An 18,664-nucleotide genomic window follows, 5' to 3' on the forward strand; every position below is an offset into this window, starting at 1 on the left:
AGCAGCTGGGTATACATTGTTCAAAATCTTAAATTGCATCTCTTTTATTTTTGGGGCTATTGGCCATTCGATAAATTTACAAAATGTATTAGTTATTTTTTCAGTTCCAATTTTTAATTTGGCTGGCGAGTTAAAAATCAAAAAATAGTTTGCATTTTAGAACTTTTCCAATAATCTTATCACATTTCTGGTCACTAATGTCATATTGTATAGCTATAGCACATAACGCTGCCAGAGGTCATTTTTCACTGCCAAAAACAAAGACTAACTATAGTAAGAGAACGGTGATGTACAGAGCTATGTATGAATGGAACTTAGTTCCCAAACACTTTGAGCAAACTACTAGCATAAAATAATTCAAATTATTAGCAAAGAAACATCTCTTAAATAAATACATATAAAACTTATTTAATTATTATTAAATGGTTATTGGTTTATTAAAAATGGTCATGGGTTCAAGTGACGATAGGTGATGATAACTTAAACGCATTGTCGATGACTATACATTGTTTGAATTGGTTGATGCTATTTAAAGAAGGTATGATTTTGTAATGTAATGCATTATATCTAAATGTCTAACAGAATGACTGTAACCTTAATGTGAGTGTCAAAAGGAGCACTGGTCTTATCTGACAGAAATCTACAATATATTTTGTAGTAGAATTTCCTTTTTTTTTTTACTGTTTTCTTTTCTTTTTCTCTACTACCTCTTTAGGTTTGCTTTTGATTTTTGTCATGTACTGTATATTATGTATCGGACCCCAGAAAGAATAGCTGCAGTTTTGCTGCAGCTAATGGGGATCCAAATAAAACTATAAACTAATGTGTATTTCATCAAGTTTTAGTTTCCTCATCACCTCTGTAGCCCTCCCCCAGATGCCCATGGATGTCTGCACTAGTCCCCACCCCTCCATCTCTGGGAGTGGCGCCATCAGTTCATCCACCTCGCTGGGACCGGCTCAAACAGACGCTGGCCTGTGACTCTGATCCTGCACTGAAGCTGGTCACGGCTCACAAAATAAAAATAAAGTGATGTTCAGGTTTTTAAACTCAGAATAACTTGACACACATGGGACGGTTATATTTCGGTGCATCTTTATTAATTCTGCAAACCAACACAATCACAATCAGTTCCAATAACTTTATTAAATTATTGTGTGAAGCCAGACCACGTCCAGGTTTGGTTTTTGTAGCAAGCAGCACCTGAACGCAGCATCATTTGGGGCTCTGCATCTTTACTGTTGCTATGGTAACCTGAAAATGTCTAGTGGAGCACAACAGAAGCCTCACACGTCCTTGTTTTCAGCTCCAAAGGGCCAGAGATCAGGACCGAAGGGTTTCTTCCGTTTCCTGGATTCTCTCAAGAGACATCATTAAATGTTTGAAACGATTAACCTCAGTCCGGAGGAACACATGTCCACGTGACACACAATGAGTACACAAGAAAACAAAACCACGTATATAATACCACAGACACAATTACATCTGAAAAAACAAAACCAAACCATCCTATGTAATATTGTTTAATGAAATATAAAAGGTGATGAGATTCTGTCATGGGGATGCCACCAGTCCCTCATCCAGCCCACACTTTGACACAGTTTCCTTCTTTCTTGTTTGGCCTGAGTCGAGTCTCTCAGGTTGCAAAGAAATTTCTAAATATCTTTTGAGTCTATTTGTAAAACATCTGTTCTTAGTGCTGAAAAAAGCTCATGTGCGGTCTGGATTACTGCAATACAAGAGTGAAAGTATTTGTCCTGCTGATTACACGACAACTTGTTTAAATTACAATTCTGATTGGTTTTAAATGCATATTATGGGATTGGGCAAAGTATAGGGACTTGAAGTTACTTTTCCCCTGAGAAGCCAAACTCTGGGCTAAATCATCTAACCGTGTGGTAAATCCATCTGTAGTTTTCCACAGTGTTCCTAAAGTACAATCTCATTCCATCAGGGCCACAATCATCACCTGAGACCTGCCTGATGTTGCTTTTTAATCTCATACTTGGACTCAAACCAACATTTATTCTTAATTGTGGAAGCAGGTAGGAGTAACAGAACACAGATGAACCAGTTAAAAGAGGTTGACCAGTTTATCTTGTGAAGAAGCCCTAAATAGCACATACGTTTCTCTGAGGACCTGAAGCGAAAAAACAAAACAAAAATACAGGCACGTAAGAGATTTCTGCAGTTATGATCACAGAGAAAAACAAACGTACAGAGTATGTCATTTAACAATCAATAAAGCACCATAAAGCCCAAAACATTTAAAATTTGATGGGAAAACCACCCGATACCAGGTATCAACGCTGAATTAAATAAAAAAAAAAAAAATGGATTATCGGGTTAAAATCTCAGACCAAAAGAAAATTATGGAGCAAATTCATTGTGATTGTTTTAGCCAGTATTTCTAGACGTTTTTAATGTGTTTGGAACACCATTGTTGGTGCTCGCAGCCCCCCAAATGCTTCAGTAGAATGTGGAGTTCATCATGGCTCAACACTAAGACCTCTACTTTTTCATGGACTGCTCAATCTCCGTCTGAAATAAAAACAAACCAACCACAAGATGAGGTTGGACCCATGGAGCTTTGGATTAACCTATGAAAGGTTGTAATCGCAGGACCATCTTTTGTAAAACCACATTGTGATTAAGGAGCATCGTTGAGGTTGATGGGAGGGGGTGTGTTGATCTATTAAAGATCTAAGATCTAAGATCTAAGATCTAAAAAAAACAACTAGTATTGATGTGATTGTAACATTTGCATTGATTTGAAAAAAAATAATTAAATTTGAACCTCAAAAATCATACGTTTGTGACCCCCCCGAAAAAAAAGCAAAGAAGGAAAAAAAGGGTAACTCAATAAACTTGCTGAAAAAGCCAAAAAAACAAACATGCAGAATGGTAAGACATTCTAAACACAGATTTGTGCCGGATCACACTCGTACAGTAAGTGTTGGTTTGAGTGTCAGCATGAGGCTCGTTACCGGTCCTGGTTTTATCAGATATCAGCGTGAGAGGACACGACCTGATGCCTCAGCCGCTCCCAGATCCAAGTTCTTCTCTGAAGCGTCCTCGGGACCAAACACCGGTTATGGTTTTGGCATGAAAACCATCCAAATGGCACAAAGTTAGCCCTAAAAGTGGAGTGCCCGTGTTGACGCCGACTGTGTGCAAAAACATCCAAAAGAGCAGATTTAAAACAGCATTAACACAACACAGTGCAGATCCAGGTTCGTTGGTTGCAGTGCAGGTCACCGGGGAAACGCGGGGTTTCCCGGGCGGGTACGTGATCCCTGGTGGGACTACGGGTTCTTGCTGGGAGGTTGATCAGTGAAATCGTTTGCAGAGAGATGCAGCAGTGCTGACGTGTGCAGGAGACACTTCCCCCGAAGGAGAACCTGGACGACACGTCCACATCCTACGATGCTGTTGCATACTTCAGTTTTACAATTCCTGGAAGAAGACAACGCGGTCCGGGCCGGCCGGGCGCTGCAGACCAGACGCCCGGCCCACGGCGCTGCGTTACATTCCTATGACAGTGCTTGTGTGGAGATGTGGGGAGTGCAACAGGCAGCACCGGTGCTTCTGATACAAGAGCTGGGCATGTGCAAGCCCCGCCCCTCACTGCTCACCAGCCAATCACAGCCATTATTAAACTGTATTAAACTGTATATTTAACTCCCGTCTCTTCAACACCCTGTAATTATGTCAGACTGACAAAGGCTGACGACTACAAGGAGGGACACGTCTGGAAAAATAGCCAAGAATCGGCGTCTTAGTGGCGTCCATGGGTTAGTGGGCGGGTTTTCAAGCATCCTCTGATTGGTGGAAACCCCTGCAGGAACATGCACTGCCTGGAGATCATGAGCTAAGAACGGAACTGCCCTGTTTTACATAATAAAGGTCCTGGAGTCTCGCTAAGTGTCCACAAGCTATGCACGTTGAGGCATCGCAACCTTGTCTCTTTTTAACTCTATAAATGGGCTCTGATAAAACTTTGTTTAGTCTACGGTTAAATGCAAGATGGAAGTCACTTGTAACGCTGGAGATAGATCAGAACAAACAGGAAAGTGGAACGTTTCGGAGCGTTGCTGTGCTCCAGAGAATATTCCCACGTCTACCTGGAGAATCCTGATTTTGTGTCTTAATTAAAATGTGGTGTTTGGCTGGTGGTGGAGGACGACGGGTCCTGCTGAAAAGAGCCAAGAGTCGAGTGGGTTTCACCCCGAGACAAATCTCAGGGCTTCTGAGTTCTGTACAGTAGATGCTCACAGAATGCAATATTACTTGGGATTCCTACAATCTCCAGAACCTTCACATTTCAGTTCCCGAACCTCTGGAATAATCTTCCAGTCTTGGTCCGAGAGGCGGACACACTCTCTGCCTTTAAGAGTCGGCTTAAAACCTTCCTTTATGAAAAATCCTATGCTTAGAGTCAGCTAGCCTGATGTTACTGTGTTTTTGGATGTTTAGCTGTTCTTCTGTTTCTCCGATGCTGATGTTTTTATACATTATTTCATGATGTGTTACATCTGATCACTTTTATCTCTGTTAAGTCATGAGATGACCTTTGTTGTGATTTGACGCTATACAAATAAATTGAATTGTATTGACCGGCTGCTCTTAGTCCACTAGCGTCACGGCTATCAGCTGCTGATGCAGCAGATGCTGATGGTGTGTGTGTAGTTACACTCGTTTGCCAGGGCTTTGCGTGTGCGTGTGTTTAGTTTCCGTTACTTTAAGACCAAAAGGTTGCGTGAGTGCTTGTGTGTACTGTATTTGTGGAGATGCAGTTACAGCGAACCACATTATCATACTGCAAAGCCTTTGCGTTTAAACTAAAGTGCTTGCTCCGTGGTGCTCTCTCTCTCGGCTGTGCACGCTTTGCTTTCTTTGCACGTTATACTGGCCGTCGGCTGGTGAATAAAGTCACATGCACTGCTATCTGACGGTCTGAACCCACCACGTATTAACTACAGTGTTGGACCACACTGGAACTGCCACCAAGAGTGGAAATAAAGCAGGACGTACAGTCGTACGACAGCACTACCTGCTGACCACACACCACCTTTGGCACTTTTCCACTAGTACCGACTCAGCCCGACTCGCCTCCACTCGGTCTAGTGGAAAAGTGCCGCTTGATTACTTCACACCGGCTGATGGAGATGATTGTCTTCTGCTCAGAAACGTCTGTTCTCCTTGAGTTGCACGTTTCCTGCCACAGAGGAGCTCTGACCCACGGGGCAATGGCTACAGAAGAGGCTTCCAGAAACCGACCAACCAGAAGAAAGTGGCTTTTTTGTGGGCGGATCTTAAAGAGACGGGAGCTAAAACGGACTTAAGGCTGCAACAAGGGCCAGCATGAGATTTATAACACGTTAATCACATAATGTTAGTTTCAAACTAAAAGTACACAGTAGAGCAAGAAAGGGACGGACTAGTCCCTTCTCTGTATCTGTAGTTTATCTAGCTCTTGTTTCATGAATCAGCCCTCCTTGTACGGTTAAGAGCAGCGTTACCGAGGAAACGGTCCATTAAAGTTCATCTGCAGGTGAATTGTGGAGGATAATTGGGTAAAAGGGCGGCGGTTCTGAGACCTGACGGGCTGGCTGGGTAACAGAACCTGACAGAGCTGACTTTAGTCTCCGGAGCGGCGGCTTCAGTTGAGTCCAGTCTGACCAGAGTCAGATGTGCCGGTCCGGTCCACGGCCTCCAAATCCATCGCGGCTGTTGCTAGGTAACCAGCTGTCATGGGGCAGCCTCCCAGGTGGAGGAGGAAGATGATGGGGGTGTGATCCAGGTGCAGTCTGAACCCCCTCCCCCGGGTGTTTAAAGTGGTGGCGGGGGGGCGGGTCGTAGAGGCACCAGAGGCTGCGACGCAGGAGACGGTTTGGGTTTTCTGAGGAAGACAGAAACAGGTTAGCAGCGGTTCACTCCTCCTCCGGGCCGGAGCAGCAGGCGTCATGTGACCTGTGGTGTACAGGCGGGTGTTCTCACAGAGGAGGGGGAGGCGGCCGCGGGGCGTAGGAGGACGCTGTCCTGTTGGTCTCCACCACCTGAACACAGAGGCACAAGGAATTGTTGGCTGTAAAAAACTTATTTTTCTAAACCAGGGGTCGGCAACCTGCGGCTCCGGAGCCGCTTGCGGCTCTTCATCCTCATCGTAGCGGCTCCCTTTGGCCTTGAAAAAACCCCCAAACCTAAATAAATGATATTTCTGAATTCATTTTTAGTCATATTATTAGTTTATTTTGTTGGGCTGTTATCTTGGAGTTGGAGTTGATGCCATCGAATTTTAAAATAACTATTTTTAATTTCTATATTTATTTTTAAAGCTGCTAAGCTGCAGCAAAATGTTTTATTTATATTAAAATGGGGTATTTTTTGTTTTACTTTTACACAAATACAGGACTGTCTCAGAAAATTAGAATATTGTGATAAAGTTCTTTATTTTCTGTAATGCAATTAAAAAAACAAAAATGTCATACATTCTGGATTCATTACAAATCAACTGAAATATTGCAAGCCTTTTATTATTTTAATATTGCTGATTATGGTTTACAGTTTAAGATTAAGATTCCCAGAATATTCTAATTTTTTGAGATAGGATATTTGAGTTTCCTTAAGCTGTAAACCATGATCAGCAATATTTAAATAATAAAAGGCTTGCAATATTTCAGTTGATTTCTAATGAATCCAGAATGTATGACATTCTTGTTTTTGTAATTGCATTACAGAAAATCACAATATTCAAATTTTCTGAGACAGTCCTGTATAGGCCTACAGTTCAGTTTAATTTATTTCAAAGTACGCCTACAAATGCACACTCCACTTTTGTTATATTTAGGGGTTGTAACAGCTAAAATAAATAAAGATGAAAACTTTTCAAATCTCTGTTATTTCTTGCGGCTCCCACAAAAAATATTTTTTGTAGACGTGGATGCAAAATGGCTTTTTTGATAATAAAGGTTGCAGACCCCTGTTCTAAACAATCATATCAATTAGAAGAGAAATATTTTATCTTAGTTCATTTTTAGTTGCAAGTAGCCAAGTCCAAGTAGCAACGTTGCTGGAACCCGAACCCTGACACGGGGGCACCACGAGAAAAACAATACACTGAAAAAAAAACTCAAAATCTTACCAGGAATATTTGTCTTATTTCTAGTTAAAATGTCTAATTTTTAGTCCAAAAAAATCTCATTATACTTAAAACAAGAGTCATTACCAGTAAAATAACTTATTTGACAATTTTCACCTGTTTCAAGTAAATTTTCACTTGAAATAAGTAGAAAATCTACCGGTGGGACAAGATTTATCTTCTCGTTACAAGCAAATAAATCTTGTTCCACTGGCAGATTTTTCTACTTATTTCAAGTGAAAATCTACTTGAAACAGGTGAAAATTGTTGTTTTTTCCAATGATGAGTCTTGTTTTAACTAAACATTTTTGACTAAAAATGAGATATTTTAACTAGAAATAAGACAAATATTCTTGTTAAGATTTTGAGTTTTTGCAGTGTACTCAATTAAGGCATTTTTCCTACAAGCCAAGGGTGGTGTTATCAATCAGGGCTCCAGCTTCTGCTCCAGTCCTGCTCATCCCGGTTTGGGCCGTTGGGAGAGCAGTGGAAGCAGAGAGGCCCCAGAGGTCCTCACGTTACCCGGAGTCTGCATGCCTGAAGGATCTCAGGAACCTTGTTGTCGGGGGCAACAACCCTGGCAGGGCGTGCCGAGGCAGATTGGTCCTGTAGGACGGGAAAGTGTGGAGCTCGACCGGCCAAGGGACCCGGGGGCCCAACCTGGGGCCCCACCCGGGAGCAAAAAGTAAGTGGAATATGGTGCAGTGATGCAAATGAAAATCTACATCACTTACACTGCAAAAACTCAATATCTTAAGAATATTTGTCTTATTTCTAATTAAAATGTCTCATTTTTAGTAAAAAAAGAAATCTCATTACACTTAAAACAAGACTCATCACTGGAAAAAACAACAATTTTCACCTGTTTCAAGTAGATTTTCACTTAAAATAAGTAGAAAAATCTGCCAGTGGAACAAGATATTTTTGCTTGTAATAAGAAGATAAATCTTGTTCCACTGGCAGATTTTTCTACTTATTTCAAGTGAAAATGTACCTGAAACAGGTGAAAATTGTCAAATAACAAGTTATTTTTCTGGCAATGACTCTTGTTTTAAGTGTAATGACATTTTTTGACTAAAAATGAGACATTTTAACTAGAAATAAGACAAATATTCCTGGTAAGATTTTGAGTTTTTGCAGTGTATAAATTAGTTAGCCTAATTTACAGCTGTACTGTATTTAATGGCCTGGCGATCACATAAAAATAGAGTAGAAGCTTATCTAGTAAAGTTCTCTTTCTTGTTTTTCAACTAAAAGACCTGCTGGTTAAAGGGGATATGCATGCTCGCATAAACTCGCCAGTAACTCAACAAACCTGTCTGTTTGGAGCCTGAAAATGTCCCATCAGACGAGCCGGTCAGACCTGCAGGACTGTGTGACATCACAGATCCATCAGACTGTAAACACCGGATTTAAAAGGAACTGTCGTACTTCATCTTTATTCATTTAGTTATTTATGTTTTTGCTTTTTTTTAATGAATGCTTCTCAAGAAAATGAAATGACTTTTGTGGAAAAAATAAAAAAAATAAGATGAATAATTTTTTTTAACTGAGCACTTTTTCCACCTAGTTTTTGGTGGTTTGGTCTTGCTTTAGTTCTTTTTAAGTCTTCTACGTTTGACGCGTGTCTGTGTCTCATGTCTGGTGTCATACTGTGGTCATTGTGCATCACTCGTCCTGTTTCTTTCCCATTTACACGTCTCTTTGGAGATGTTTCATTATACTTTGGATTCAGAGCCCCAAACATAATTCAGATTTGCTCAAGCAGAGTTTAGTCCGAACACGTCTGCGGTCCAATCAGAGCTCGGTACATTGGGAGGTGGAGGATTCACCGAGCGTACAGCCTTAGGTCGGCAGCATCGGAGCAGGATCAGAACACTAGAGTTTGAGTAGTACGTAGTATTTTACCTTGGGTGGAGGCAGCAGCTGAGCGTGATGCTTCACATGCAGAGAGAACACATGCTGTTAGTTCATTTTAATGAGTTGAAATGAGACTTTACAGGGTCAGCAACAGCAGGAGACACAAATGCAGGAACAGAACTGTGAACATCCGGACTTCAAGTAGCATTTCCTCAAATGAAGTCTGGGATGTGATTAAATGTCAGGTGTACAGATGTGATCAATCAGGTGACCAGACGTGGGTGTTACAGGCAGTACTCGAGTTGTAAAAAAATAAATCAGGGGGGGATGGTGGATTTTATCATATGGGGACAGATAATTTGTGCTGATTACAAATATAATATATTAGAAATAATAGCACTGACCAAAACAGCTGCAGAAATACTGCAGGAATGACATAGCAGCAGTTAAATGCAGCCTTCTGTAAGCTTTAAATATCCACTGGGCTTACATCAAATACATCAAAACACAACAATAAAAAACACTTTTCTGAACTTATCAATATGACTCTGTCCTTCACAGGATAAGTCAAATGGATCACTGCAAAAACTCAAAATATTAACTACAAAATAACTAAACTAAAACTAAAACTACAAAATATTATTTCTAGTTAAAATGTCTCATTTTAGTAAAAAAATCTCATTACACTTAAAACAAGACATCACTGGAAAAAAACAACAATTTTCACCTGTTTTAAGTAGATTTTCACTTGAAATAAGTAGAAAAATCTGCCAGTGGAACAAGATTTTTTTGCTTGTAATAAGAAGATAAATCTTGTCCCACTGGCAGATTTTTCTACTTATTTCAAGTGAAAATTTACTTGAAACAGGTGAAAATGGTCAAATAAGTTATTTTTCTGGTGTTATTTTTCTGGTGATGACTCTAAATGTTGAAATAGCAGTAAAACCACATTCATTGATGAAATGACATAAGGGATGGAAAGGAGGGATGGCAGTTTTACAGGGGGATGATTTGGACCGTTTTTATTTCAGGGGGGGATGCCGTCCCCCCTCATCCCCCTCATCCCCCTCAACTCCAGTACTGGTTACAGGTAAATGAAGACATCTCCCTTCATCTGAGGAAATGCAGCACCGGTGCAGCTGCTTGATTCCCCGGTGAGACCCGTGGTTGGTGATCTAGCAGCTAATGAACTATTCTGGGATGGTAGAATCACGTACTGATCAGCCGACTGCTTCAGACTTGGAGATAAACTACAGGGTGCAGCAGGATGAGCAGGGGGAAGCTAACCTACTGCAGAGCCACTCTCACCGGGAGAACGTCGTCGTCAGCGGTGTCGTCGTCGGCCTCCTGCTGCAGCATCACAGGCAGGTTTCACATGTTAACAGCGGTTCCTGTTTACGGGCTCGTCTCAGAGCCTTCAGAACCGCGAGGACTGAAACCGTGTTTCAGCCAGAGTCTGCTCTGCTCCACGGCCGGATAAAACGCTGGTCTGTGACGCGAGCGTACGTGACTAACACGGGAGCAGCCACTGCCGCAGGACCTGACCGCACTAACCGGGACCTGACTGGGGCACATTTCTGCAGAAAGGAAGCGATTAGCCCCCTTAAAAAAGGGCTATACAGTAATGCCTCGTTCTTCGCGGTGGTTACATTCCAAAAAGAACCCGTGATAGGTGAAATCCGCCAAGTAGCAACCATTTTTTTTTCTTTTTTACAATTATTATACAAGGCTTCACATTGGGGAGATCAGCCCCACCACAACCCGAGATTTGATTTGAACGGGAGAAAATAAAAAATGATTATGTAAAGAAATACAATAAGTACAGTAGGACAAATAGTGACTGGCGCGTATTTCACTGCTCTTCATTCACTGCTGCTGCATCCTGACTTGTCTGTACACTGCAAAAACTCAAAATCTTACCAGGAATATTTGTCCTATTTCTAGTTAGAATGTCTAAAAAAATCTTATTATACTTAAAACAAGAGTCATTACCAGAAAAATAACTTGTTATTTGACAATTTTCACATGTTTCAAGTAAATTCTCACTTGTCCCCCAGTGGGACAAGATTTATCTTCTCATTACAAGCATAAAATCTTGTTCCACTGGCAGATTTTTCTACTTATTTTAAGTGAAAATCTACTTGAAACAGGTGAAAACTGTTGTTTTTTCCAGTGATGAGTCTTGTTTTAAGTGTAATGAGATTTTTTTGACTAAAAATGAGACATTTCAACTAGAAATAAGACAAATATTCTTGTTAAAGGGAACCCTGCATATTAAGACATGTAGTCCCTAATTAGCCACAATTGTTCTCTTATACTAAAATATGTTGTTAGAAACACATAAAATAATCTAATTGCTTTAAAAATCTACAATGTTTATTACATATTTTGACCTGCGGGAGGCGCCATGTTTTACCTGCGCAATGTATTCTGGGGGCGATGACGTACGACGGTGGCTCTGGGAAGATAAGCCCCATTAGTTTAACTGGGACAGGTATCTAAAACATAGATGAGCAGCATCTCCCGGCCGTGGAGGCTGACGAGGGAGCCCATAAGACGTCTCGGTTCAGGCAAACTGGATCAAAGTTCTGTGATGCACGGGAGATCTGCAAAAATGATCAATGTTGTGCGCATCTTACCAGTGCATTAGGCTCCTGCGTAGACGGCGTAGCCTACGGCGTAGACGGCGTAGGCTACGCCGTGGCCTGCGTAGGCTACGCCGTAGCCTGCGTAGCCGGGGCTCTACAGCCCGCAGCGCTCCGCCACCCGCTCGCCGCTCTCCGCTCTCGCTGCCGCCGCCGGGATGGAGACGCCGGTGGGCAATATGCACGTTTGAGTGGGCATAGCCCCCCCCTCTCCCTCCTAAAACCGGCCTCGGTGCTGGGTGATGACAGACCCGACGCTGAGGGGCCTGGCCCGGGACTTTGACGAAACGGGAGGCGCAGACTTCGCTTCAAATAGGCAAGAACATCTTTATTTAATTAAATGACGCCAGATCTGGCTGGGGTTTTTATTGTAGCATCGGTTATCTGCTAGTTGAAACGTGTGGTCTGTTAGTCTATCTGAGTTTTATGGTGTTTTTATAGTTCATGCTGTATGGGGCTGCACTTTTTTTTAATTTTATTTTACTTTTTTGTAGGTGCGCCGTCACCTTAATGTTCAGCTGTGTTTTCATCTGTGTTTCTGATGCGCCGTCACCTGTTTAGTTGTGTTTTCATCTGTTTCTGGGTGTCAGAACAGTGGACGGGGGCCAGCAGGAGCCACCGTGTGACGTACTACCCAGAACGTAAAAAACAATGGCGACCTACATGTTAAATTATATTTTCAAATTTTATAAAAACGAAGACATCAACAAGGTTTTTTATATCACATTGTTATAATTGATACCAACATTTATCTTTTAAGACCTACATGTCTTAATATGCAGGGTTCCCTTTAAGATTTTGCAGTGTAGCGTCTTTTTCTCCTAAAGCCGCGGTGCAGGTGTGTTTTTTCCAGAGAAGAACATAGTCATGGGTCGTTGTTGTCGCTCTTTTTTCTTCTGGGCAAAAAGATTGTTTTAAACCGACACCATGGATTATATCTGAGACTGTAATGAACGATTCATCAAAGGTTCCGTTCTTCAGCTGCTGCTGAAGCTCATTGGCCGTTCTCAGCTTGTTGCTAAGAGACCAACGTTATTGACACAGGAAGTGAAGAAGTGGGGAGACTGTTTAGCCAATCAGAATGCAGAACACGATGCACAATGTAAATCTGTGAAGCAGCGAGACGTGAAAGGTGAACCGCATTATAGCCAGGGATTACTGTATTCCTAAACCGTACGGGAAGACGGAACACAGGAGAGTTGTAAACTCCTGACAGAAACACACAAACTCACCCCGTCTCTAACGATGCCATTGGCGTTGTCCCGGGTAACGGCCGGCGGCTGCGCTCGGGGGGGCGGTCCGCGGCTGGGATTGGATGAAGCCGCCCCATCCGCCCTGAAAACATTCAGGAGACACCGAGCAAGTGAGTGGAGAGAAGAACAAATGTGTGAGAAACGTCCCTGAAATAAAAGATTGAGATGTTCTGCATGGGCTGATCAGAAGATCCTGCAATATGGAGCATCATCAGACAACAGAACCGGTCTAATCTGGACACCTGGACCACTGATCCCTCCGACCACGCTGAATCAAGAACCTTGTTCCGTCAACAGCTGATAGGACCACATGGGTTACCATGGAAACCTCTATCAACAATGCAGAGACACAGTCGCTAACGACACTGAAAAGGTGGGCCGAGTCGGGCCGGGTCGGACCGCCATACGGTGGAGGTTCCAGATCGGGGGTCGGCAACCCGTGGCTCTTTAGCGCCGCCCTAGTGGCTCCTGGAGCTTTTTCAAAAATGTTTGACTTTTTTTCCTTTTTTTCTTCTTTTTTTTCCCTCTTTTTTTCTCTTTTTTTCTTCTTTTTCCTTTTTTTTCTCTTTTTCCTTTCCTTTTTAATCTCGACATTTCAACTTTATTCTTGAAATTTTGACTTTTTTCTTGAGATTGTACCTCAACATTAATCTCAACATTTCAACTTTTTTCTCGAAATTTAGACTTTTTTCTCAACATTTCTTTTTACTTTTTTTTTTCTCGAAGTGCAGAATGAAAAAAAAAATCTTCCCCCAGTTATACCTACCGTATTTTCCGCACTATAAGGCGCAGCTAAAAGCCTTTAATTTTCTCAAAAACCGGCAGTGCGCCTTATAATGCAGTGCACCTTATATATGATCATTACGGTCATTTCTGTTACTGTAGTCAGGGGGATTGTGGGTAATGTAGTCAGGGGGATTGTGGGCAACGTAGTTGGTGTCGCCGAAGTAACGGCGCTAAAAACGTCAGGAATCGTCACAGACGTTCAAGACAACAGCAGTGACGCTGACTCGCATAATGGAGACTTTGACGAGACGGAGCAAAGCTGGTTTTTATTTTGTTAATAAAGTTTGACATACAGTACTTTTCTTCTTGTTCTTTTTTTTGCATTTGCTGTAGGATTTTGTAGCATTTCCTGTAGCGCAGCTCCATCGGGTAGATACGTAACTCAACCCCAGCCACTATAGTACGGTATTTTACCATATATTTAGTGCGCCTTATAGTGCGGAATATACAGTAATATAGATACATGCAGCATGTGTTGCCTTCATTCTAAGGCTGATACAAGACCTTTCTTTTTTTGCGGCTCCAGACATATTTGTTTTTTGTGTTTTTGGTCCAATATGGCTCTTTCAACATTTTTGGTTGCCGACCCCTGTTCCAGATGAATCAGTGTTACAGGTCTGTTGTCATGGATACCAGGTTTGTACTCCAGACCAACGCGTTAAAGGATGACCGATGCCCATGTCTTGGGCGGCGTTTACTCACTGGTATCCCTGCGACCTCTTCCTGCGGCTCAGCCCGAGCCGCCGCAGCAGCTCGTTCCTGCGCAGGAACACGAACGTGCCCAGAGCCAGCAGAGGAAGAATGAAGAAGAAGAAGACGAGCAGGCCGTCCCGGAGAGACGTGTCCTTATCTGGGGAGGACAGAGAGGCTGAGTCAGTACCCGTCACACTGCTGGGAGGTCTCAGGGGCGACCGGCCGTGGCTACCGGCCACCAGCCGTGGCTACTAGGGCTGTAACGATACACTAATCTCACAATACGGTACGATACACGATATTGAGGTCACGATAACGATACGATATTATAGCAGTATTTTTTTAACAACCTTGAATGAGGAACATATGACTGGAAAAAATTGTCTTTTATTTGAAAGACACAAAATACAAATTGTTACAGTTTGTAATGTTTTATAACTGTTTAAGTTTTAAAGAGAAAGCCAGGCCAACCATTTTCCACAAACTGAACTAAAAGTAAATGTCAGGTTTGCATTATGCATCTTCAGTTTCATACAAGTACAAATATTTTGCCACAAACTGAATAGTTTCTCTCATGTATGATTTGACTTTTTTCTTTTCCAGAAATTTAACAACTAAAATTAAATAAATAAAGTAAATAAATACATACAATTTTACATCATAAAAAGATTGATTCATGCTCACCTTATAAGTGTAAGAGGAGATTTATTTTTGTTAAGGAGGTTATTTTGGTAATTCAGGGTTGATTATTTTATAAATATATTCTTTATATTCTGATGTAAATCAGGGACTATAATGACACTAGTCAGTTTATCTGTAGTGATTAGTCTGTTTTAGATTGGGCGGAGTGATACGCCACAGTACGGCACTAGGTGCTGTGTTGATGTTCTAAAATCCTACACTGTTGAGGGACATTAAAGTACACTGGAACTCAGCAGAAGTTGTCCCCGTGTTTATCCTACTCACGACCCGACAAAGGTTTAATTTAATAAGGTAAGGCTTAACTCTACACCAGCCTTACATAAGTAAAAGTTCAGAGCTCAAAACCCCCCAAGAGTCCCGTGATCGGGACCAAAACGGTACTAGTTTCTTCTGAGCGGAGGAAGATTTTGGTCCGCGGGTCGAGGTCGTCACGTGATCCCTCTGCACCAATAGGATGTTACTAGTCAACACAATAGATTAATATTAATAATCCAATATCGCGCTACAGTTTGTCACCTCCACGACACGTATCGTGACGTTTTTGTATCACAAAATTTCGTGGCACGATATATTGTTACACCCCTAGTGGCGACCAGCCGTGGCTACCTACCATTCCAGGTGGGCCCGCTGTCCGTGCTGCCTCCGTAACCCGACAGCTCGCAGAAAGGCGGGGCCCATCCGTAGTCACAGTGACAGTTCCTGTTGTTGTTGCAGACCTGGGAGACAGGGACGGCAGACGTGTGGACAGGAGACACAGCTGACAGACTTAAACTTAAACTTTATTTATTTGTATAGCACCAAATCATACAATATAAAATGCAACACATGGTGCTTTACATGCAGAATAAAATAACAATAAAAAAAACACAATTTAAAACATTCCATACGACCCCGCCCCCCACCCCCCACGCGTACACACACACTCACTCACACTCATATACATGTGCACACACTCACACGCCCACACGCCCACACGCCACACACACACACACACACACACACACACACACACACACACACACACACACACACACACACACACACACACACACACACACACACACACACACACACACACACACACACACACACACACACACACACACAGTAAGTGGACTGGTGACATGGCTTAGCTTAACGATCCAGGTGAGGAAAACACTACCTATGGGTGGCCGTCCACACCGAGAGGCTCCACCGACCACGACCACAAGGAGCATCGCCACAGAGACCCCCCCAACCCGGACAGACCGGGGCAGACCCCACACAGAAGGTGGAGTCCCACCCCCAGCTACCCAGGCCTGAGGGACCCCCATGACGAAACCCCCATGGGCGGAGCAGACACACCTCCCAGTGTGGACGACCCCCCTGAGGAAACACTGGAGCTAAAAACTAAAAGATTAAAAGAAAGTAATAAATGCCTAAAAGTGTAAAATTTTAGAGAAATCTATATAAAACTTAAGATGAATAATAAATAACATAAAGTAAAAAGTCACTAAAATGTATTAAAGTTTTAAAGATAATAAAAGAGCTAAAGAAGTAGACACAATACATAGCTAAAAAGACTATGTAAATGAGATCAGATAAAAGCCAAGCTAAAAAGGTGTGTCTTGAGCCTCCTTTTAAAAATATCAACGTTCTCTGCGGCCCTGAGGTTCTCTGGCAGGCTGTTCCATAAATAAAGGCCATAATGGCTGAATGCAGCCTCACCGTGGGTTTTGGTCGCGGTTCGGGGAATGGTTAGAAGGCCGGTGCCAGAGGACCTCAGGGTCCGTGAGGGTTGATACGGTAAAAGCAGATCAGATAAATAAGATGGCCCAAGACCGTTAAGACACTTAAAAACCAGTAAAAGAACCTTAAAATCAATCCTGAAACGGACGGGGAGCCAATGCAGCGATTTTAAAACAGGTGTAATGTGCTCCCGCCCTCTGGTCCTCGTCAGCACGCGAGCGGCTGAGTTCTGTAATAGCTGTAGGTTATTAATACTCTTTTTAGGAAGACCAGAGAGCAGGGCATTACAATAATCTAAACGACATGAGATAAAAGCATGCATCAGCACCTCCGTGCTGGCCTGAGAGAGAAACGGGCGGACTCTGGCTATGTTCTTAAGATGGTAAAAACCTATTTTCGTAATATTCTTTATGTGTGGAATAAAAGTGAGCTCAGAGTCAAAAATAACACCCAGGTTCTTTACACATTGCGAAGGTTTAAAATCTTGTAGTTTTGGTAAAAGTTTCTCTCTCTGGCCTTCAGGACCAATAACTAAAACCTCTGTTTTGTCCTGGTTGAGCTGTAGGAAATTATCTGCCATCCATGACTTAATATCTAAAATACAGTTAAAAAGGGCATCAAGTGGCCCTGTGTCATCAGGAGACACGGCGATGTACAGCTGTGTGTCGTCAGCGTAACTGTGGAAGCTGATGCCGTGTATCCTGATGACGTCCCCCAAGGGAAGTCATCAGACGGGCTGCCGTGATGCCGCACCGGCGGACGAGACTCACCCCGTGTCCGTGGCAACTCTCAGCCTTGCAGTCGTAGTTCAGGACGTCACTGCTGCGACATTCGAAGTTCATGCACACCTGAACACCACAGAAGAGGAGACATCATCATCATCATCATCATCATCCCCCTTCTTCCTGCTCCCCCTCCTCTCTTTCCCACCCCCTTCCTCACCTTGTCATCCCCACACTTGGTCCCCTCGTTCACCATGCCGGGGTCTGGGACGTCTGAGCCCAGGTTGAAGTCCACGGCGTAGCATTTGTCTCCGCTGATCGGCGAGATGATGATGGACGGCTCGATGCCGAAGACCGTCACCGACTGGATGTTGGAGCACTGCAGCTTCCCGCAGAGAGCGTTTCTATGGAGACAGAGAGGGTCAGCGTTCTGATGACGGGTTGATGCCGTCCCTAGATCCAGCAGGAGACGCGCTGCTCCGCATTTACTTTTACAAACTCAACCCGTCACCTCTGGAAGAGTTTCTGATCGCATGCATTCAATAGAGGGGGGGAGGCCGGGGCCACGGTGGCCCCAGAACTCTGATGGCTCCATGTGAGAACTGGCCCCGTCAGCCACCAGGGACAGGGCTTAGGCTGCCCACCAACACGTAGCGGGTCAAGGAAGTAAAATAGACTTTATTGATCTGCAAACGTGAAAAGGACAGCAGCAACCGAGGCGACCGCCCGCCTTGTGGGAATAGAAACGTCTGTGATGACGTCAAGCAAACACCCGGATATTCCTGTGCGTAATATAGAGGGAATGCACATGACGTCACAGATGCAACTTTACAGCGGGTTACGCTCACTGAGTGTCAGAAAGACTGAGTGTCAGAAAGACTGAGTGTCAGCGTAAACTTTCAGTTTGAGCAACTGGAAAACATCTAAAATGGGAAAGAGCTGTTGTGCGATCGACTGTACTCATAGATTTAGCAAGAAATCAGAGTTATCGTTTTACAGACTGCCGAAAAATAAGCTTAAGAGAGACAAATGGATCGCTGCATTTCACAGAAACAACTGGATTCCAGGCACCGAAACGTGGATTTGTGGTTCCCATTTTGTATCAGGTAATGTTGAATTTTTGGGTAGCTAACG

General features: G+C 43.0%; 1 protein-coding gene across 4 annotated transcripts in view; it reads right to left on the minus strand.

The window, feature by feature from the left end:
• Positions 1-2,841: 2,841 nt before the first annotated feature.
• Positions 2,842-18,664, minus strand: part of adam9 (ADAM metallopeptidase domain 9) — a 62,121-nt gene continuing 46,298 nt past the window's right edge. Inside the window, exons 17-25 of one of the 4 annotated variants that reach the window (XM_061729648.1) lie at positions 17,751-17,934; positions 17,579-17,656; positions 15,691-15,796; positions 14,388-14,535; positions 12,879-12,981; positions 10,310-10,348; positions 9,050-9,079; positions 6,001-6,059; positions 2,842-5,902 (exon numbers count right to left, since the gene is read on the minus strand). In XM_061729648.1, the coding sequence (XP_061585632.1) occupies positions 5,833-5,902; positions 6,001-6,059; positions 9,050-9,079; positions 10,310-10,348; positions 12,879-12,981; positions 14,388-14,535; positions 15,691-15,796; positions 17,579-17,656; positions 17,751-17,934 (817 nt within the window). In that variant the 3' untranslated portion in view covers positions 2,842-5,832. The remainder of the gene's footprint in view (positions 5,903-6,000; positions 6,060-9,049; positions 9,080-10,309; positions 10,349-12,878; positions 12,982-14,387; positions 14,536-15,690; positions 15,797-17,578; positions 17,657-17,750; positions 17,935-18,664) is intronic. The other 3 variants (XM_061729645.1, XM_061729646.1, XM_061729647.1) reach the window with 3 other exon arrangements.

Source organism: Cololabis saira, chromosome 9 (genome assembly GCF_033807715.1).
Source record: "Cololabis saira isolate AMF1-May2022 chromosome 9, fColSai1.1, whole genome shotgun sequence".
In the NCBI taxonomy this organism is placed as follows: Eukaryota; Metazoa; Chordata; class Actinopteri; order Beloniformes; family Belonidae; genus Cololabis; species Cololabis saira.